Here is a 22,898-nt window from a genome sequence, read left to right as displayed (position 1 = left end):
TGAACATCTATAAAAATGGCACAGTCATGGTACAGGGGGACCTGAAAACATTCCAGGCGGACTACAGAACAATAGGTGAAATTATGAAACATGAGAAAGCTGTCCTATCTGAAAGCTCTTCATCTGAGCAAAATCCACCGATCAGCAACTCAGATCTCAGACCCACTCCTGCAGAAAGAGTTGAGCACATCTCCCCATCCCTGATCAGAGCTATCCCTCTCCTACAGGAGCACTTCACCAAGCTGGAGATGGAGATGGTGCAGCTCAGAGAAACGGTGCTGAAACAGCAGCAGTCAGGCACATGTGCAGCTCACATTGAACTCCAGCAGAACACAGAGCTCTTAACACAGAGACTGTCAGCCCTCACACAGCACATGACAAAGCTTCAGACAGAGAAGGACAGCTATCAGTGTGAGCTGACCGCACTGAGACTCCAGCTAGAGGACAGAGAGCAGTCCACAGCAGAGATGAGGCAGCAGCTGAGAGAGATACAGGAGGAGAGAGAGCAGCAGCGCAGCGAGATCCAGGCCCTGAGAGAGCAGCTGAGAGAGATCCTCCTGGCCAGAGAAGAGCCAGAGCAGACCCACAGAGCCCAAACACTACCCTCCAGCCCAGAGTCGCCGAACACAGGGAGTCAACACCCAGCCCTCAGCGCAGAGAGACCCGACTCAGCCCGCTCACAGCCGTCACAGCACCCCCTGTCAGGCTCCTCAGCACAGCAGCATCAGCCCTCGTCTCACAGCAACCCAGCACCAGCCAGCACAGAGGAACCCGAAATAGCTCTACTCATCGATTCAAACGGCAAATTCATCGATGTAAAGAAACTTTTCCCCCAGCACAGAGCTGTTAAGCTCTGGTGTCCCAACACTGACAAAGCCCTGGAGCTCCTGACAGAGTCCCAGCTAGGCCGGCCCAGCCACATCATTATCCACACGGGCACCAACGACCTGCGGAGCCAGCAGGACCGAGTGTCGGACTCCCTCAGAGCCGTCGTGGATAAAGCTAGAGAAACCTTCCCCAACTCCAAAATCATCCTGTCCACTTTACTTCAGAGGACAGATTTCCACCCCAAAACAATTAATAAAATAAACTCCAACATCTCTAGACATTGTGCCCTCCTGCCCAACGTCCACTTGGCCCACCATCCAGACCTGGACACTGAATGTCTATACGACCATGTCCACCTTTATAAGAACCTGGTACATATCCTTGCAAAGAGACTTAAAGATGTCACTCTAAACAGGACCAACCAGACCAGCCCCAGGTGGAGCAGAACCAGCCCTAACCCAGCCAATCCACCGAGACACACTCCAGCATACTACATCCCAGGCCACAGCTCATCTAGAGCCCCGACCGGAGCACCACCCAGAGCTCCAGCACCCAGAGCTCCAGCACCCAGAGCTCCAGCACCCAGAGCTCCAGCACCCAGAGCTCCAGCACTCAGAGCACCGCCCGGAGCTCCAGCACCAGGACAGGATCGCTACAGACAGAGACCGTTCTACAACAGCCCCACAGCTCCAGCAGCTGAAGCCCATCCACAGCAGAGCCCGGACCATCCAGGCAGACCGAGCTACGCCCAAGCTGTCAGCGGAGGAGCAGACCACCCTAACGCTGGACTCCACGACATCCAACACATGCTGAGTATCATCTGCTCCCACCTACTAACAAACAGTAGACAGTGGTAAAAAAAAAAAACTACCTTATTCTGGGATAATAATGTACATTTAATATGGAATTGTTGATGTTCTGAGTTCCTACCATAACTTTAATTCCATAATGCATTGTTTTAATTTAATCTATAGTAATTTTGCATCATTTCTCTTTTCTCAGAATAGCAAACAAACCACACACATCATTTTAAAAGTTTACGATGAAATCACTTAGTTTTTCTACATGGAATATTCAAGGTCTAAACTCCTCAGTCTTTGGCCTAAAAAGTAGAAATTCTGATTTTATGAAAGAATTACAAGACATAGATGTCATCATCTTACAGGAAACCTGGTGTAGAGGAGATTCGTTCACTGGCTGTCCCTCAGGATACAGAGAGATTATATTACCATCAGTCAAACTCGCATCAGTCACACAAGGGAGAGACTCGGGAGGGATGATAATATGGATTAAATCTGAACTGTCCATAGAATTAATTAAAAAAGAACAACATCACTTGTGGCTAAAAATACAAAAAGGAATGATATCAGCATCTAAGCCTGTTTTCCTCTGTGCAATCTACATTCCACCCCTCGAGTCTCCGTATTTCCAAGAGGAAACTTTCCAAAACATGGAAAGAGAAATCAGCCATTTCCAGGCCCAGGGAAATGTGCTGCTTATGGGTGACTTAAACGCCAGAACAGGAGCAGAATTAGATTTCATTGAATCGCACGGTAGCAGATTCATCACAGGCAATAACGACCTGTACCCTTCTCACCCCAGCAGACTAAACTGTGATGAAACCGTGAACGCTCACGGACGGCAGCTGCTGCAGCTCTGCCGAGGACTGGCTCTGTACATCGTCAACGGGAGACTGCGAGGAGACTCGCTCGGCCGATACACCTACAGCTCAGCTCTGGGGAACAGCACTGTAGACTATACCATCACAGATCTCGACCTTTCCTCTCTGAGAGCATTCACAGTCAAACCCCTGAAACCTTTCTCAGACCACAGCCAAATCATCCTCTATATAAAGCAATCTGAAACATCACCCAAACCAATTAGGACCCCATATCAAATGAGCAAAATAATGTCTTTCAAATGGACAGAAACCAGTGCCAGTAATTACAGCACTGCTGTCGAATCCCCAGAAATACAATCCCTCATACATTCATTCCAAATACAGGAATACCCTAAAAACCAATTCGGCATCAATCAGGAAGTACAAGACCTAAACAACATATTCTACAAAACAGCACAAAAAAGTAATTTGGCCATTGTTAAACCAAAGAAGAAAAAATATTTAGATACTAACAAATGGTTTGATTTGGACTGTAAGGCTCTGAGAAAAAACCTCAGAAATTTATCAAATCAAAAACACAGACAACCAGATAATCCGGACCTCCGCCTTCTCTATTGTGAGGCACTAAAACAATACAAAGCCACACTCCGGCGGAAAAAAGCACAGTTTTTGCAAAACCAGTTTGAAGAAATTGAAAAATCTATAAACTCACACAAATTTTGGGATAAATGGAAATTGTTATATAAACCAAATCAAGAAGTTCTGGCAATCCAAGACGGGAAGAAGTGGAAGAACCACTTCCAAGAATTATACAGCCCAACAGAAATTCTAAATTATAATCAAAATGAAATAATTAATAAACTAGACAATTTGGAAAGATCAATTAAAGCAAATCAAAACCCTTTAGATTTCCCCATAACAATGACCGAATTGGAAGAAAAATTAGGAGTCCTTGAGTCCAAGAAAGCCTGTGGTGTAGACAGCATCCTGAACGAGATGCTGAAACACACAGACCAAAGCTTCAGACTGGCCATGCTCAAACTGTTCAATGATGTTCTGTGTGTAGGGTTCTTCCCTGAGATCTGGAACAAGGGCCTCATCAGCCCCATCCACAAGAGCGGAGACAAACTAGACCCCAACAATTACCGAGGCATCTGTGTGAACAGTAACCTGGGGAAGGTTCTCTGCAGCATCTTAAATGCCAGACTTTTACACTTCCTTATGAAGCACAATGCCTTGAGTAAATCCCAAATTGGCTTTCTTCCAAAATGTCGCACATCCGATCACATCTTTACATTACAAACACTAATTGACAAATATGTACATCAAAACAAAGAACAAATTTTTGCTTGTTTCATTGATTTCAAAAAAGCATTTGATTCAATCTGGCATGAAGGATTATACCTAAAGCTTATCGACAGTGGAGTAGGGGGGAAATTCTATGATTTGATCAAATCGATGTACACAGCCAGCCAATGCGCTGTTAAAATTGGAAACCAAAGAACCGAATTTTTCCCCCAGGGGCGCGGAGTGAGACAGGGATGCAGTTTAAGCCCCACCCTCTTCAACATCTACATCAACCATTTAGCCGACACGTTAGAACATGCTCCCTTTCAAGGTCTCACTCTCCACGACACAGAGATCAAGTGTCTTCTCTACGCAGACGACCTGGTCCTCCTGTCGCCCACTAAAGAGGGGCTTCAGGACAGCCTGGATCTGCTGGAGGATTACTGTCAGTCCTGGGCCCTGACCGTCAACCTCCAGAAAACTAGAGTTATGATGTTCCAGAAACGCTCCAGATCTCAGGGACCAACACACACATTCACACTCTCACACAGAACCATTGAGAGCACAAAAGCATACACTTACCTCGGCCTGAAAATAACTCCAACTGGTAACTTTACTTTGGCTGTGAATGAACTCAAAGAGAAAGCTCAAAGGGCTTTCTATGCCATAAAACGATCAATCAAAATTGACATCCCAATCCAAATTTGGCTAAAACTTTTCAAATCAATAATTGAACCAATTGTTCTATATGGCAGTGAAGTGTGGGGTCCTTCTATAAAATTTGATTTTTTAAATTGGGAAAAACATCCGATTGAAACTCTACAATTAGATTTCTGTAAAAGAATACTCAAAGTCCAAAGAAAAACACCAAACAACGGATGCAGGGCAGAATTAGGCCAATACCCTCTCCTCCTAAACATCCAAAAAAGAGCCATCAAATTCTGGAAACACCTGAAAACAAGCGACCCCAACACACACCATTACAGAGCCCTCAAACACCAAGAGCTGAGCGTAGCGAGGAGTCCCCTGTGCCAGCTGGTGCTGAGACTGACTGAGCTCTCTCCAGCAGAGATCAGCTCGCCTCAGCACACACACACACTCACACACATTCGGCCTGCTCAAATTATCAACACAGAACAAGACAAGTACATCACCCATTGGACCAACACCATTCAAAACCAACACAAACTGGAATGTTATTCGGCACTAAATCGAGAGTACACTGTTGCGAACTACCTGAGCACAGTGAGTGATGTGAAGCTCAGGAAAACCCTGACGATGTACAGACTCAGTGAACACAGCCTGGCCATCGAGATGGGCCGGCGCAGACAGACCTGGCTCTCCCGGGAGGACAGACTCTGCACGCACTGCATTCTGGGAGTGCCGGAGACCGAACTGCACTTCCTCACAGAATGCCCAAAATATGAACACATCAGAGACCAATACTACCCCAAAATTAATAAAATATTTCCCCAATTTAACACCTGTAACCCAACCCAAAAACTCAGATTCATCCTTGGCGAAGAAGCCAAATGCTCCAATTTAGCAGCAAGATTTGTAACATCTCTCCACATCCTGAGGGACGAGCAGAGCAGCAAACACCCAATAAACACACATTCACTCACAGCCTAACACACCCCATCACACCTACACACATATATAACGTTCAAGTTCAGTGTTGTTTTATTTTTATTTATTTTTCTTTGCCATTTTATATATACATGATTTCTGCAATATAATCCTTCTTATTTTATTTATTAATCTTTGTTTACACTATTATTATTGCTTTATGTTATCTGTATTATTATTTTTGCAATAACTACTAGCCAAGATAATATAATACTATCTTTTTATTTAATTGAACTATTATTATAATTTTGTGTACTAAATGTTCTAAATCATTTTCTATGTTGTTGTGATGCTTTGGCAATACAAAATGTACTTTTTTGTCATGCCAATAAAGCTTTCTGAATTGAATTGAATTGAATTGAAAGAGAGACCCTGTGACATGTCACCCTTGCAACTCGCTCAAACACAACACACAAGGCAAACCGCAATGTTCTGAAGTGTGGTTGCATTTTTATGGCCTTATGGTTTCTGTGAAAACGTGGGCGGGATTGTGAAGTCCATTCATAAAAACGGAATTTACTCTATAGCTCGGAATGCCACGGAATTCGTAGATTTTTTGTATGTATGAATTAAAAGTAGATCTGTCACTTAATTCAAATCGTGATGTGGACTGGTGTCTGTGAATATTAAAATGCAAAAAGATGGTTTAAATATGAATCCTGTATGTATGAATGACAGAGACGCGGTTTTGTTAATTAAACAAATACTGAAGCAAGCGTGAAACTCGCAGTGATTTTCGGCCTCTGTGTCTCACTATATGATGATATGAACTAGGGATGCACCGATCCGTATCGGCCGATCACTTGCGCGTTTTGTCAGTAAAGCCGGTTCTGTAATCAGCGGTAAATGCCATCAGGTGCGTGATTTCACGTTGAGCCGTATATACTACACACAGCCGTTGTTCACTGACGAGCTGCGCACATTCACACTGATAATGAACATTGATTTGCGCAGCTCGTCGGTAAACAACGGCTGTGTGTAGTATATACGGCTCAACGTGAAATCACGCACCTGATGGCATTTACCGCTGATTACAGAACCGGCTTTACTGACAAAACGCGCAAGCATTATCGGCCGATTTGTATCGGTGCATCCCTAATATGAACACATGTTCACACATAATCTCCAGAGCTGCTGTCAGAGTCACTTAATGAGATTTTTACCATTTCATTTAAGAAAACTAACATATACTGTATACACACAGAAACTTCACGGCAACCTGTCAAAATAAAAATACAGTTTAACATGTAACAGAAATATATTACTCTTGTATTACTTTTGTACAGTATAATGTATGCCTTTATTTCATTTTCTGTCAAATTTGAATAAAACTATTTAATGTTAAAAATAAATATTACAACCAGGTTAACCACTTAATTGTAGAAAAAATACTACAATTATTATTCAAACTTTTTTAAAGAGTATTCACACAATTTTTCACACAGTGTATTCATTTTAACAGTAAACCTCTGTTTGGCAAAAAAATAAAATTATTTAATTTTCATTTGATTAAAAATAAATAAACATTTAAGGCCTTTATTTGATTATTTGAAAAATTAAAAAAAAAAACAGGAATATCTGAAAAAAAAAAGGAAGAAAAAGATTGTAGGGCCCTATTGTTCAAAATGTTGAAATTGAGAGTTTTGGACTTATTTTTTGCACTGAAATATATGTTTTTGTTATTACACAGAGAATAAAGTAACGTAAAAAAAGGTACTGCCTTTTTGAACCAGAGTACAGATGAAGAACTAACCGCACATGACCTTTCCAACGTGATTATGTAAGGCGTAAAGTCTCGGGCGCTCATTGCAGAACTAGTGCAAAACAAACATTGGTTAAAAAGTATATACATTTTTCTTTTTCTTTTAGAAAATGACCAATCGTATCACTAGATAAAACCCTTATACCTTGGGTGGGATTGTGTGGAGCCTTTTGAAGCTGCACTGAAGCTGCAATTTGGACCTTCAACCCATTGGCTCCCATTGAAGTCCACTATATGGAGAAAAATCCTGGAATGTTTTTCTCAAAAACCTTAATTTCTTTTCAACTGAAAAAAGAAAGACATGAACATCTTGGATGACAATTATCAGGATTTTATTCTGGAAGTGAACTAATTCTTTAAAATGTTTGTGTGCTCAAAAATGTGAGTTCTGTTGTCTAACCTCACCCACATGTGGTTTTAAATCCATAAGACTTACTAATCTTTAGAAAATAATTGGAGATATTTTTAGTTCTCCCATTAATATAGCTGAACTAGTTGATATATAAGTATTTTTTTTGTATTCAACAATATGCTGCAAGTACTGTCAATTAAGCTGAATTTGTACCAAACACAGTTTTGACATTGTCATATCAGTCATTGCATGTTTTCTGCCGAGAAACAGCATTTGAACGGCTCTAGACGTCACAATCATACTGCCGAAGGCTCCTAGTTTGTCAATGGGAACTCGTTCAGTATGTGTGTGGCAGCACATTGATTCAGCTAAAGCAGTGACTCCAGCATGTAGGTCAACGAACTGGTACCACAGCGACCCTGCTGCACTGGGAACACTGGGGAAGATGGAAACTTGAGGCCCCTCCTAGGAAAACAGGAAGCAGCTGTAACAACATCCTGTTTCAGAGTGATGTCCAGGGAGCAGTGGTGCATGGCTGAGCCATCAGTAGCCCAAGTGCAGCCCAACAGAGGGGCAACAATGCAGCCCAGTGTGTCAGAGGAGCAATGGGGGGCTGACGGACTGGATTTTTTCCATGTTGGGGTCAGTTACCAGCAGTCAGTTGAACATAGACGCGTGATGCAGGAATACAATTTTTTGCTCATTTTCTTTGTTGAAGATGTTGGAGAGAAAGAGAATCTTAGTAATTTGAGCTAGTGCATGGCGTGTGTCTCACAGTGTGTTTTCACAAAAACTGCTGGGAAACGTGGCTTTGTGTTCACGATGCTATTTTGGGAGCTGCAGTGAATGAGGAGATGAAACATGCTGTTCTCAGTGTCTGGAGGGAATGATGGGGTGAGGTGGGAATGAGATGAGAGAGCTCGAGATGAGGAGTGTAAAGTGACAGTGAAACGGAGGGAGGAGGGAGGAGGGAGGAGAGAGGTTCTCCAATATCCTCCATCAAATGATCAGAGTGTACAGCAGTAAGTCATGTTTCTGGCAGCATTCAGAGCTAATTGAATTGAACTGAGGCTCTACAGAACACTGACTCCACATGCACTTAGCTGCCTCTCACTGTGTTCTTTATAACAGTCTTGAACCAATCGGGCAAGCCGTATGTGTGCCTTTTTGTCTAAGTTCCTCATTTTCAATTCTAATATGGGCCGTCTTGACCTGAACTTGTGTTAGCATTTTACTTCACAGTTTCACATTGAATCAGACAGATGCAGACTGCTGTTAAGCTCCAACAGCACGCCCTTAGCTTCACAGACTGTCTAAGATCTTAAAGGGATAGTTCGGCCAAAATGACAAATGGTCCAATGATTTTCTTGATGCAGAGAATGCAGATTTAATCATAGAATCCAGTTTTAAAAATGGAATTTACAGTATAACGTGGAACGTTTTGGCAAATTTAGGGTTTAGACATTACTTTTGATGATTAAACTGTAATTAAACCATTCAAAAAAAAAATCCAGAAAAGTGCAATGGAAAAAATCACAAGAATGAGTAAAATATTTATTGTTGTTTATTGTTAAAATGTTTAGTATTTTTTTTTTTTTTTTTTTTTAAGTTTAACAGAAAATTAAAATAAGGCCTTATGAACTGTTTTATTTTTTCTTAAGTGTAGTTTAATTATATTTTTCTTCAAATTTCTGCATTCTGTTTAATGTTTCAATAAATTGTAGTAATCGCATATCTAACTAATTGGTTTTATTAAAAATAAACCTTTATTTATTTATTTATTTTCAGAAATTTTAATAAATTTACATTTTTTTTTTTCTGGTAAAATTCTGGTAAATATATATTTCTTTCTGGTAAATATTCCTTAAATATAATGTTTTAATAATTTTATTAGTAGTAGTAGTAGTACTATCATTACATTAAGTAATATATTTCTATATCTTTTTTTTTTCCGTTAAACCAAACTTTTTTTTTATGTTGCCGTGAAGACCTTTTTTCAATTTCTGTTAGTTTTTTTTCTCAAAAGAAGTGGTAAAATGCTCATGAAGTGACTCTCAGAGCAGTTCTAGAGGTTATGTTAATGTGTCCATGTACTCATATATTGAGAACATGAAGCATTAATTCAAATAGTATTTGGAGGCTTAATGTTTACAGGCACTAGTCCATATTGCATTTTGATTTAAGTGTACTAACCTACTTGCTTTGTTCATCAAAAATTTGGCAAATTCTCTGACATGCCTCATTAAATTCCATTTTTATGACTTTATTCTGCGATTCCATCTGTGTTTTTTGCATCACAGAAATCAAAGTGCCCTAACAGAGCCTGAAATTTCACTAATGTGACTGTTCCTAAACACATTTTTAAATTATAATCTTTTGTACTCCACAGAAAAATGCATACAGTTTTGGTACAACATGAGGGCAACAAAATGTACATATGGGAAAACTATCTCTTTAACATATTGTGCAGTGCATTTTAGCAAAATGAAAATCTAATTTCCAGCAATCACTATAAACTCAGTGAAAAAAAACACTAAGTCTGCAATTCGAACAGCTGGCCAATAAAGCATTGCACAAAGCTACAAGTAATGATAGCTTGCAGGTCAGTAAGTCGGTAATTATTCATACTGATTCAAACTGGTAATTTTTTTAAGGTTCATTAAAATAGCAGCTCATAAGAGTCATATGCACATGAAACAGACTACACTGGTCAAACCTTTTTTTTTTTGCGTCTCGAAAGGCAGCTCAATAGTAAGATGTGATTTCTTGTTAATATTTTGACTGCAAACTCAAATTTATCACAGAGCTGGAGTGAAAAGCAATATATGAAGGTTATGCTAGCGAGCACCCTAATGCATATTACACATATAAATAGCACAAGCTTTTGCCAAGCTCCAATCTAAAAACCTCTTCCTGTCTAATTACGCCAGTTCTTAGATAGAATAAGCTGCAAAATACATCAGACTTTGATGACTGTCAAGATCCTGGCTGTAGATGAATATAGATGAGACCAGATATAATCAAGCAACTTGGAACTCATACCGGACATCTCAATCAGAGGAATTACACACTCTTACTGTTCTGCAGGAGAGGAAAGCCACTTCACAACACAGAGAGAGATTTATGTCCTGACCGAATGATGATGGATGTCCTTGGGAGTTGTGACTTGCGCCAAGTGCGCCTTTGAGCACTGTGTAATGGTTAATTGTTGCAAGCTACCCGACACATTCATTATTGCGCTTTGTGCGTTAGTTCCGCTTTCATAAATCCTAATTGAATCTTTGATGGAGCCTCGTGGTGTCGATTTTGGACTGGTGTTGGCCTAGTTCTCCAAGTCCCCTCAGGATGTTTACAATGGGTGTGTGGGATTTTAATGATTCAGGAGACTCTCTAAAAGCTGTGAGTTTGTAAAGTGAGGGTAAATCGTAAAGACGAAAGCTGAGCATCTGCCCATCACAGACACCAGAACATTGACCCTTATGCAGAATAATTGCACATTGAGGGACTTCCTGTAAATGTCTTTCAGTTTTTTTCTTCTAATTTCACTTTTCTGTGTTTTCCATCACGTCGTCGTTTTCTGCCCGACACACAGAGTGGGTGGTGGAAGTGCGCTTCTGTAATCGGTCAGCTCACAGCGAGGGGGTGGAGGTCCAGGCAGGTCATGGGAAACTGACTGCAAAGAATCATCGCTGAAATGAGACTCTAACTCTACATAACGCATATAAACAAATACATATGAGCATTTAAATCAGACACATGAGCTTCCCACAGGGCACACAGACACCCCTCATTAGCCCACCTGCAGGAATATCTTGGCTGTTTCCCATTCTAAAGTTGATTTTTGTCCTTCGTGACTTTCAGTGACTTTGAAGTCACAACATGATTGTTGTATTTGTGAAGTAACTGTGTTCACCAGACAATCAAATGCAATCCAAGAATGACAGAGAAATTCAAAATAAGCTACAAAAATATGTTCACATGACCAGGTTTTAGTTTTTATTTTAGTTTTAGCATTTTAGGACACTAAAAAGTTATTTAACATTTTAAAAAAGTTTAATGACATTCTGTTAACATTCTGTTAAAATATACAATGTATCAAAAAAGAAAGCTTGTATTTTATTTAGTTGTGGCGTTTCATGTCTTTTTAGTTTGGTTTGTTTTTTTATGCCCTTTTCATTAAAGACTACACTGAATAGTAGTTAAAATACGAGTTTTTCAGTGCTGGTGATGATATAATTCTGGTATATGCTGCTGAATACAGTTCAGTGATCATACATGAGATGTCTGCAACATGAAAATGCTGACATGATGATAAAACCAGTTTACCTAAACCATACTCAAATTTCACAAAAACTGTAGACAGAAATTGTTTGCTATCCATTGACAAAGTCAAGTCTCGTTTATATAGTGCTTTATATTAGAAGGCTTGTTTCAAAACAGCTTTGTACTAATAAATAGAAAAATAGCTAAGTGTTAATGTTGCAAAATTCATTAATTATAAAGAAATAATAATTTCAGCTGTTTTTTAGTGTCTTTGTTTAGCTAAATATTGTTCACAATTCTGTTGAGTAATAGTCAACTGTGCAAATTTCATCAGTTTTAAAACAAGTTCAATTCGTCTACTTTATAAGTTATGGAAGCCTGTTTCTGCCACTGAATAAAAAATAAAAAAAGGTTAGTGCGACTTTTTTTCTCAGAATTGTGATACAAACTCACAATTCTGACTTTTTTTCTCAGAATTGTTAGAGGTAAACTCACAATTGCCAGTTATAAAGTCAGAATTGCAAGATATAAACTAATTCTATTAATTCTGAGAAATTAAGCCATATTAAGTAGGGATGTAACGGTATTGTAAATACCGTCGTACCGCAACAGCAAATTTTTTCGATACTACCGTGGTCGCATGACTCGATAAAACGATAGGTCTTCTGAGAAAAGTTTGCTCAGGCGAATGGAGCGAATGGGAGGTAGTGGGAACTACAATTCCCATCAGCCCAGGCGTGGCCATCATCCTTTGCAATTCTGACTTTTTCTCGCAATTGCGGGATTGTATCTCACAATTCTGACTTTATTTCTCGGAATTGATACAAACTTGCAATTCTGACTTTTTTTTTCTCCGAATTGTAAGATATAAACTTGCCATTGCGAGTTATAAATTCAGAATTGCGAGATATAAACTTGCAATTCTGAGAAATTAAGCCATAATTGCATGATATAAACGATGATATTGCAAGTTACAAATTTAGAAGTGTGAGATATAAGATGACAATTTAGACTTTTTTTCTCACAATTGCAAGAAATAAGGTCAGAATTGCGAGTTAACTCGACTTTATTTCTTGGAATTGATACAAACTTGCAGTTCTGACTTTTTTCTTAGAATTGTGAGATATAAACTCGCAATTGCAAGTGAAGTCAGAGTTGCGAATTGCGAGATATAGAGTCCAATTTTGAGGGGAAAAAAAGATTGTTCTCAGAATTGCAAGTTTATATCTCACAATTCTGAGAAAACAGTCAGAATTGTGTGCTTTAAAATCAGAATTGCACGATATAAGCTTGCAGCTCTAAGAAAGAAAATCAGAATTGTGAGTTTATATCTCAAAATTGCAAGTTTACATCTCGCAATTCTCTTTTTTTCTCGAAATTGCAAGTTTGCAATTTTTTTTTTTAATTCACAGGCTTCCATAATAAGCAGCTCTTCAGAAGGCAATAGTTTTGTTTTCTATTCATATTCAGCTTGAATAGAGTGCAAAGCTAGCAGTAAAATTTGCAACTGAAAAGAAGAGAGATAAATACTTCCGTTAATTGGCTAAGCAGACATGGTTGTGAGCCGATAATCTTAAAGAACACAGTTACATAGCAGTTCTTGATGCCCATACTGACCTGGAAAAGCATCCACATGAGTTGACAGTGACACCATTTGCTGTCGTCGCTTTTTCAATGACATGTGACTTGCATTGACAGGGAAATTTCCGTTCTGTCTGCTTAACATGGCAGACGCCAATGATTGTATCTGATTCATATAAGATTTATTTCCACATATGAATAAGGCCTGAAACCAATCTGATAATATCAGTATTCATGTGCTTTTTTCCTGGTTTGTGGGTCATATCTAATTTGTAACATGGGAGGAGAAAATCTGAATTGGGACATTTGAACCGTGTAACGTAAAGAGCCAAAATGACTAAATATCGACAGATTATTTGCTTTGGTTTATCACTATCTGTAGCTGAGCCATAAAACTGCAAAAATTCAACTTACAAGTTAAAATCAACTGGATGCTTATCAAAGCAAAATTTGTCAGTTGTTTGGAGCCAATCATTGAGACACTGAACTCCAGACATGTATGGATTCTCATGAGAGGCAGGCTCTGCATTGTCTCTCCTCAGTTGTGGATCAAGAGACGGAATGATGACTGGGTGTTTTAGTATCATCTTTATTGCCTTCAGTTTTTTTTATAGATGAAATAAAGGCTGCTGTCACAGTATTCATGGTTATTGAGCTCTGTACAAAGACAAATATCAATAACATTTCTGTATTTGTAATGATTTTCTGCAGCTTTTTTTTATCCTGCCAACATTTGAGATGGAGATTTCTTTTTTAGAGAATCACACTAAAGTATAATTGTCGCTTCAGAATAACGCTCTAGCAGATTCTTTTATTACTGTTTATATCGAGGTTGCAGTTTTATAATCAACCATGGTGGTGACTTCCATAATGAGAAATAATCCAGCGAGTCTATTTCAATTGAAGAGGTGAAACAAGATTGACTAGGGCTTTGGCTGTAATGAATCATTGCCGGTCTGTCACTCCCATCACGTCTCCTGTGATGTTACAGATTGTCATTTTGAATAAGTCGCAGTATCACAGACAGCTGTCATGGCGCTGTGTTGATTGGCTCCATCTGCGCGTGGGATGCCCAATAGCGAAAGGAGATCAGAGGTCTCAAATAAGTCTGGGTTCTCCAAACATTATGATTCATATGTGATTACAGCATCAAATACAATCAATCCTTGTTATTTCTTTAATACCCAGTCGGTTTTCATATATGCTTTCTGTGTGGGAAGCAGATTGTGTTAACCCTCCTCAGATCTAAGACGCTGTGGCCTTTTCAGGGTCACCTACTGGAATATATGACACAACCCCCCCAAAGGCGTTCGTTTCCTTTCTATTCTTCATCTGCTAGCCTTTTGAAAAAGTGGCAGTGGTGGCAATCCCCAAGGGTTATGCATATATGTTAGCATTAGCGTGTGTTTAGTATGGGTCTCCTGAGAAATTATAGACTGTTGTTATCTGACAACGGCGAGCAGATGATGGCAGCAGAGCATCCATTGCTTTCTGCATAGAAATAGACACAACAAAAAATAAAACAAAGTCCCGAAATTTAAAAAAAATAGTTAAAAAAGAGCTGCAAAAAGATTAGTCGTGATTAATCGATTCAACATAAAAGTTTGTTTACATACTATGTGTGTGTACTGTGCATATTTTTTTTATGTATAAATACACACACACACATATGTATGTTTTAGAATATTTGTATAGATATAAAGTCACATTTTGAGGGGGGGGACTGCTCTCAGAATTCTGACATTATAGCTTGCAATTGTGAGTTTATCACACAATTCTGAGAAAAAAACCGCAAACTGGCGTAAAACCGGCAAGCGTGATAACAGACAAACGGCAATGGATCACACAGATGAAACGCGCTCTGCAGCGGTCAAAGGAGCTAGCAAAAAAATGAAGACTGAAAAGATATGTATATGTGAACCCATTTTATTCAGTCCCAAAATCACAATCCAACCTGTATCCTCTACTCTGTTGGGTTTTTTGTTGTTGTTGTTGCATTCTGGTTGCATTCACATATGTGACCCTGGACCACAAAACCAGTCATAAGCTTACATTTTACAAAACTGAGGTGTATATATCATATGAAAGCTGAATAAATAAGCTTTCTATTGATGTATGGTTTGTTAGGATAGGGCAATATTTGGCGGAGATACAACTATTTGGAAATCTGGAATCTGAGGGTGCAAAAAAAAAATCAAAATACTGAGAAAATCACCTTTAAAGTTGTCTAAATTAAGTTCTTAACAATGCATATTACTAATAAAAAAAATACATTTTGATATATTTATAGTAGGAATTTTACAAAAAATCTTCATGGATCTTTACTTAATTCCCTAATGATTTTTGGCATAAAAAAAATCAATAATTTTGACCCATACAATGTATTTTTGGCTATTGCTACAAATATACCCCAGCGACTTAAGACTGGTTTTGTGGTCCAGGGTCACATATATTAAGAGATTACTTTATTTTAATTAGATCTCTTCAGTTTTGTTTCTTCTAAAATCAAAATTGTAGTTTTTATTATATATTTGTAACAATTTCTTTGCACAGTTGTTCATAGAGTTTTCAATTCACCTATATTTGCCTGTTTCCTTTTTTTTTTTTACCTATGGTATCGATTTGGTATCGATACCAAGGTATTAGATCCTAGTATGTATATGTTTTAAAATACTTGTAAAAAAATATTTTAAAACTTTTATTTTGAGTCGATTAATCGTGACTAATCGTTTGCAGCTCTAGTTAAAAATGAGGTTCCATTTCAATTAAGATGCTGCTTCAAGGCTGGTAATATAGATTTTTGCACCAATTTGCAAAGTTGTAGATATTTTAAACTTTGCAGATTAACTCATCTTGTAACTGTTATTTAGCACTGTATGTAGCATTGATCGACTTGGGCATTTGCGGTGATAATAAAGCATGACCCAACTCTCACCATATATAAACTTCACAACTCCTGTGGAGTCATGGATTTGCGGGCTTATTTGCTGGTCTTTGAGCGTTTGTGCCCACAGTGCACCTGCAGCCACTATTGTTCTGCTGTAATGTGAAACGTGTTGTGCAGCTGAGCATGGGGGCCATGCAGGCACCGTGGGCTCTAATTAACACATTTGATCATTCGCACTGCTGAAAAGACCTAAAATTAACACAAACATGTTTTGTTCTGTAGTGTAGTTGTGGAGTAGTATGTTCGGGTTGAATAAGTGTGAATGAAAATGGTTATATTCCGTTTTGCTCTGTTTGGCTCAGCTGCTTTTCCTCTGCTGTTTGTATTGATCAATGAGTCGCTCATCTAGAACTCTTCTGTAAATAAGACTGAAGGTGAAGGGCATGAGCACATTTATAATGATCTCTCTCTTTGTCTGTTACAGATGCTTTTGTCAACAGTCAGGAGTGGACGCTCAGTCGCGCAGTACCAGAGCTCAAAGTGGTGAGTCCAGTTACTGGTGTTTAATATTTGCCATTGCAATTAATAAAAGATTTTATTTGCATATTTTAGTCCTGCTTTTACAAAATGGGATTAGGTTAAACCAGGTTTTTAAATAGTTTTTTCTTTCTTTTTTTTTTTTTTTTTAAATGTGCCTTAGAACAAAAACATTACTGGTGTGCGTCTTGATACAAATAAGTGTTTTTTTGCCAAAATAATGCCAAAATATCACATAAGGAATCCCTAATAATTCTATGTGTTTGTGTGTGTGCAGGGCATTGTGGGTAACTTGGCCAGTGGGAAGTCCGCCCTGGTGCACAGGTATCTGACAGGGACGTACGTGCAGGAAGAGAGCCCTGAAGGTAGGTGTTTTGCTATCAAATGTGCAGGTGAAATATAGAGACCCTTTAAAATCCTATAAACTGTTATATCTCTCACTGTGCAGTATTAACAGTTTATATTACTCACTTCAATGCTTTTGAAAGACTTGACAATGGCATATGTGTGTCCTTCTGTTCTTAGATCCCATGTAAGTCTTGAAGTTATGTGTAAATACAGTTAATATACACATACTCTTCTCAGTACTGCCGAGGCATAGCCTCGATACACTTCTTATTTTTTCTTTCAGCTCTCTCCTTCTCTTATTCTCTCTCTCTCTCTCTCTCTCTCGCTGCACACCTGCTGTTAGTATGTTAGTACGGTACAGTTGTGCCAGAGGAGGCTGCTTATACTCCCCATGTATAATTGAGAACATTCAAGGCACGCCGCCAGACCACCACAATATGCTCTCCTCCCCAAGCGTGGATCTGCTTTCAAAAGCTCCCCATGTCAATATGTCATGTCCTTTATAACTGTTATTATGTAGTCATGTTAAACTGGCCTTTCAAATGACTCCCTCATGGAGGAAGGTTTAGCTATTCATTTAAAAATCAGGGCTTTTCATTAAAGATCGCAATTAGTTTAAGCAACATTTAGTACAATTGTGCTTAACTGTAGTAATCTGTATGCCTGGGGGTCCCGTAGAGAGCATGAGGTCACAGAAGAGGGCAGTTAGCGGACTGACGGGCACTAATCATGTCTCGTCCTCTCCTTTGCACTTTACCGTATAAAACTCAAGCCACTGCATACCAGCGGTCAACCAGGAAATCACCCTGGAAGAAAAAAAATCCCCCAGAAATGTCAATTGCCTGTTTGCTGCAGTGGATTATAGCACAGAGTGCCAAAGGAAACTTAGCGCGACATCAGAGAGCGTTGAAGTTTGTGCCTTGCTAAGCTTAAGCGACACGGTTAAATCTTTCAGGTTTGAGGCCAGCACGTCGTCGGATGTTAGAAGTGCCGCTAAAATCAGATTTACAGCGACGTTATGTCACATTTCAGCTGTGATTTGAATTCCCAAATTTACATTCCAGTAAAACTACCACATAAAAAGTTTTCCGACTTTTCTTTTTTGAAGTTTCACTATTCTGGGTTTAAAAATAGTGTTTCCTAGCTTTGGTAGAGTAACCCCAACCTCAAAACCACTAAGTAGAGCTGGAGCAGATTTTTACAGCGCACTCTGCAATGAAAGCAGTCGGCCGCATGGGTTTTGCACCCCCCCCCCTTCTATCACACATACTACATGAATAGACACATTCTCAGAGCTCATTAGGAGATATTATCACAAGGCCAACTGTGCGACTGTGTGTGTATGTTTACGCAAGAAGAAAGGAAAAATCCCTACTGGCCTTGTGGTCTCAATACAGACCCAGCCTTTACCATTTCAAAACCCAGCACCCCCAGATGGGTAAATAACTCAGTCTTTTGCTTATGCCGCCACAATCATGTTTGATTTAGAAATGCAGCTCTGCTGGGATCAGCAGTTTGGTGCAATTGGGCAGACCAGCCCCTCTGGCGTGAAAAATGACACTTTTATCAGTGTCAAATATCACATTTAGACTTTGAATCTTTTCCAAGTAAAATCTAGATAAGCTAGTTGCAAACCGTAAAATCTAGATAAACTAGTTGACCTTCAGGACCCATTTCTACTTTGTATTTCTTATCTTTTTGTTAAATGATTCAGTGGCATATAAAAATATGTACAAACCTAGTTTAAACATCTGACTTAGAAAAGTTCTTAGAATTTTTTTTTATGTTGGTTTGATATGATTTAAAAAAACGTACACCATTTAAACTTTTTAACTTGGGATTAAATTTATTTAGCAAAAAAATGTCATGTGTAAACATCATGTGTAAAGATTCCCTTACACCTTTAATAAGTCACCACACATCACATTTGATTTGGTGCACAAAATATTTTTTCAGTGGGCTTTTTTCTTCATTATAGTGCATTATCCAAAATAAATTTGGCTTTATGTCCTAAAAAAAAAAAAAAAAAAAAAAAAAAAAAAATATATATATATATATATATATATAATATTGTTGTTTATTCTACCAAAATAAGAGGGATCATACAAATTGCATGTTATTGTTCATTTAGTATTGACCTGAATAAGATATGTCACATAAAAGATGTCTACATATAGGTCCACTAGAGAAAATAATAGTTGAATTAATAAAAATTACCCCTTGATTCTTAATACTGTGTTCTTACCTGAATGATCCACAACTTTTTGTTTTTGTTTAGTAATAGTTGTTCATGAGTCCCTTGTTTGTCCTGAACAGTTAAACTGCCCACTGTTCTTCAAAAAAATCCTTCAGGTCCTGCATTTCTGTGTATTTGAAGCCTATTACAGAAGGTTCAAACCCTCACTGATGCTCACTGATCCTCCAGAAGGAAAAAAACATGCATTAAGAGCCATGGATGAATACTTGGAGATGTGTATATTTTTCTTATTTAGCCTAAATATCATATTTTTTCATTTAGTACTGCCCTTCAGAAGCTACAGAAGATTTAGTAATTAGTTAAATTAACCTTGATTTTCAAATTCCAGAAGTTTTCACCCCCCTTAATGCATCGTGTTTCCTTCTGAAGCATCAGTGAGCGTTTGAACCTTCTGTAATAGTTGCCAGTTGTCAGTTTCAAAAGATGGATCTCAAAATTATAGAGTCATTGTTGGAAAAAGTTCAAATACACAAAAATGTTGGAAAACCAAAGAATTTGTGGGACCCGAAGGATTTTTCTGAAGAACAGTAGGCAGTTTAACTGTTCAGGACAAACAAGGGACTCATGAACAACTATCACTAAACGAAATCATTCAGGTTACAACACTGTATTAAGAATCAAGGGGATGTAAACTTTTGAAAGGGGTCATTTTTATACATTTCACTATTGTTTTCTCTAGTGGACCGTATGTAAACATCTTTTATGTGAAATATCTTATTCAGGTCTTTACTAAATAAACAATAACATGCATTTTGTATGATCCCTCCTATTTTGGCTAAATAATTAACATTTTGCAGATTCTGAAAGGGAGTGTAAACAATTGACCTCAACTGTAACTTACCATTTTCATGTAATATCAACTTAAAATTTTTATTAGTAGAAACGTAGCTAGCTATAACTAGCTAAAAAAAGTAAACTTAGAAATCATGATGGTAACCCTAAAAGAAATGTGTTAAAATCAGAAGAAATGAGTTCATAAAACTCAAAACAATGAAACTGTTTAGATTACTTAAAGGATTGTTTAGATTACTTTTTTTGGAAATAGGCTCATTCTCCAACTCCCCCCGAGTTAATAAGTTGATTTTTACCGTTTTGAAATCCATTCAGCCGTTCTCCTGTTCTGGCGATATCACTTTTAGCATAGCTTAGCATAGATCATTGAATCCTATTAGACCAATAGCATCGCATTCAAAAATGACCAACGAGTTTCCATATTTGTCCTATTTAAAACTTTACTCTTCTGTAGTTATATCGTGTACTAAGACCGGTGGAAATGCAAAGCTGCGAGTTTGTAGGCTGATAAGATTAGGAACTACACTTCCATTCCTGCATAATAGTCAAGGAAGTTTGCTGCCGTAATATGGCCGAAGCAGGCGGAGTATTATCAGAAATGAGTTCCCAGCTAGTTTAGCATTTGCACATGTGCTGCGTGGTATTACTGCTCCTGCTACAGCCTTATTACGGCAGCAAACTTCCTTGACTATTACGCCGGAATGGGAGTGTAGTTCCTAATCTTAGCCTAGAAAATTGAAGCTTTGCATTTCCACCGGTCTTAGTACACGATATAACTACAGAAGAGTCAAGTTTTAAATAGGACAAATATCCAAACTCGTTGGTCATTTTTGAATGTGATGCTTTTGGTCTAATAGGATTCAACGATCTATGCTAAGCTATGCTAAAAGTGATATGGCCAGAACAGGAGAACGGCTGAATGGATTTCAAAACGGTAATACTCAACTCATTAACTCGGGGGGAGTTGGAGAATGAGCCTATTTCCAAAAAAGTGGAGTGTTCCTTTAAACTATGCACAGTTTCAACTCAAAATAAGGAAGTTCTAAATACTTACAAAAGTTTATCTGACTGAACTAATTTGCTAAATTTAAGTTTTCCCCACTCAAACCAATTAATTATTTTGAGCATTAGGGTTTACTTATATGTTTAGTTTATTTTCTAATTAATTAATAGATTCTGCCAAAACATGAGTGTTACGCCACTGGCCTCAATACAGCTGGTCTGCATTATATGAGTGTGTGTGAGATAGTATGTGCTCTTTTTATCACCGTACTGTAAATCATCTATATTGACCTGACCGTGTCCTCAGGGCAGATGTGTTTGATCTGTCTGTTCAGACACAACATACTCATGACCCACAGACACAGAAGCCCGGTGACAACAGATAAGCTTACGATAAATGAATGAAAGTTCTGCTTCTCTCTCTTTCTCTCTCTCAGTCTCTTTCTCTGTCCTGCTGTGTTTAATTTCTCAACTGACTGTGCATGTTTAGCTTGGCTGCTTTTTGATTTGAGTTTTGTTTATTCTCTCTTTCCTCGGCCGCTTCTTTAACTAGCTGACGTGGATGCAGGTAACTATTTGCTCTCTTTTTCACAATGTCACCATCGTTTTCTTCTTGGGGAAGGTCTGTCGTAGTACAAAAAGAGATGAGAAGGTGGACTCTCCCCTCTGTGGCTTGTTTAACACCACATTCTTCGTCATGTTTCTGTTTAGATGCTCACAAACAATGTGTATCATAGATAAAATCTTCAAGTAGAGTCAAATCCAGTCCACATGGCTTCTCTTTACTCCTCACAAAGCTTTAAACAGATCAAGCCACAGGACAGGAGGTTCCACTCTACTCCTCTCTTGATGCCATTGTAGTTTTACCATCTTCCATTTCATTCATTTCCTCAATAAACCACCAATGACACCACTGCACTGAGCTTTACAGGTCACTGTCCATCAAGATGGGATATTTGAACTGTGTTTTATCAAAAACTGTCATGATGAGCTAAGCTTCAAGACATCCTGAGACTTTAAACTCAAGTGTGTTTTTACTCAGCTGAGGTTAACTCCGTGGAGAAAGAACCCAGAGTGTAATTAACCAATGGGTGTGTATCTTTCACTCACTGTGCACTCCTCTCGCTCTCTATTTTCAACAAATATATAAATATCTGCGTCCAGACTATATGCTGAGTATTAGCTGTCCTGATGCTGCTTTACTTCCTCTTCCTTCAACGCAAACAGACAAACCAGGTCATTATGGAAAAGCTTGCCATCCCCTCAAGCCTAACCGCCATCCCCGAACAGCTCGCCCACGCTTCTTTTTCAACCAAACCTGGCAACTTTTGTGAAGCCATGAACTTTGGCATTCACATTATTGCCCACATGTTTGGTTCTGCGGAGGAGCAGGGTTTAAACACCAGACAGACAGAGGGAAAATTGGAATGGAGGCTGTAACAGATAAAGCTGTTCAAAACCACGCAAGCGAGAAACAGTGTGTTCCCTCATGTCGTCATCTCAATTGAGTTACAGCGGCTACGCTTTAAAAACTATCATGTATCTCTTAGAAAGAAACTTTAAAGTGAAATCTATTGCAGTGCTGCTTGTGCTGTGATAAATGCCACTGGTGCTGTATTCAAATTAAGATATGAATATCTGTTCTCTAGTGTAAGAAGCTCTGCTATCTTTTTATGATTTTTGCAGCTGCGTCTAATTATGCAGGTATGCAGAACTAATATATAACAACTCTTATGTTTATGCTTTTCAGGC

General features: G+C 38.6%; 1 protein-coding gene across 2 annotated transcripts in view; it reads left to right on the top strand.

Moving 5' to 3' along the window:
* agap1 (ArfGAP with GTPase domain, ankyrin repeat and PH domain 1) overlaps window positions 1-22,898 on the top strand; it is a 185,639-nt gene that overhangs the window by 48,208 nt on the left and 114,533 nt on the right. The window contains exons 2-4 of one of the 2 annotated variants that reach the window (XM_073851257.1): window positions 16,695-16,753; window positions 17,025-17,112; window positions 21,700-21,714. In XM_073851257.1, the coding sequence (XP_073707358.1) occupies window positions 16,695-16,753; window positions 17,025-17,112; window positions 21,700-21,714 (162 nt within the window). The remainder of the gene's footprint in view (window positions 1-16,694; window positions 16,754-17,024; window positions 17,113-21,699; window positions 21,715-22,898) is intronic. The other variant, XM_073851258.1, reaches the window with a different exon arrangement.

Source organism: Garra rufa, chromosome 12, assembly GCF_049309525.1.
Source record: "Garra rufa chromosome 12, GarRuf1.0, whole genome shotgun sequence".
Lineage (NCBI taxonomy): Eukaryota > Metazoa > Chordata > Actinopteri > Cypriniformes > Cyprinidae > Garra > Garra rufa.
This window is presented reverse-complemented; position numbering and strand designations above follow the sequence as displayed.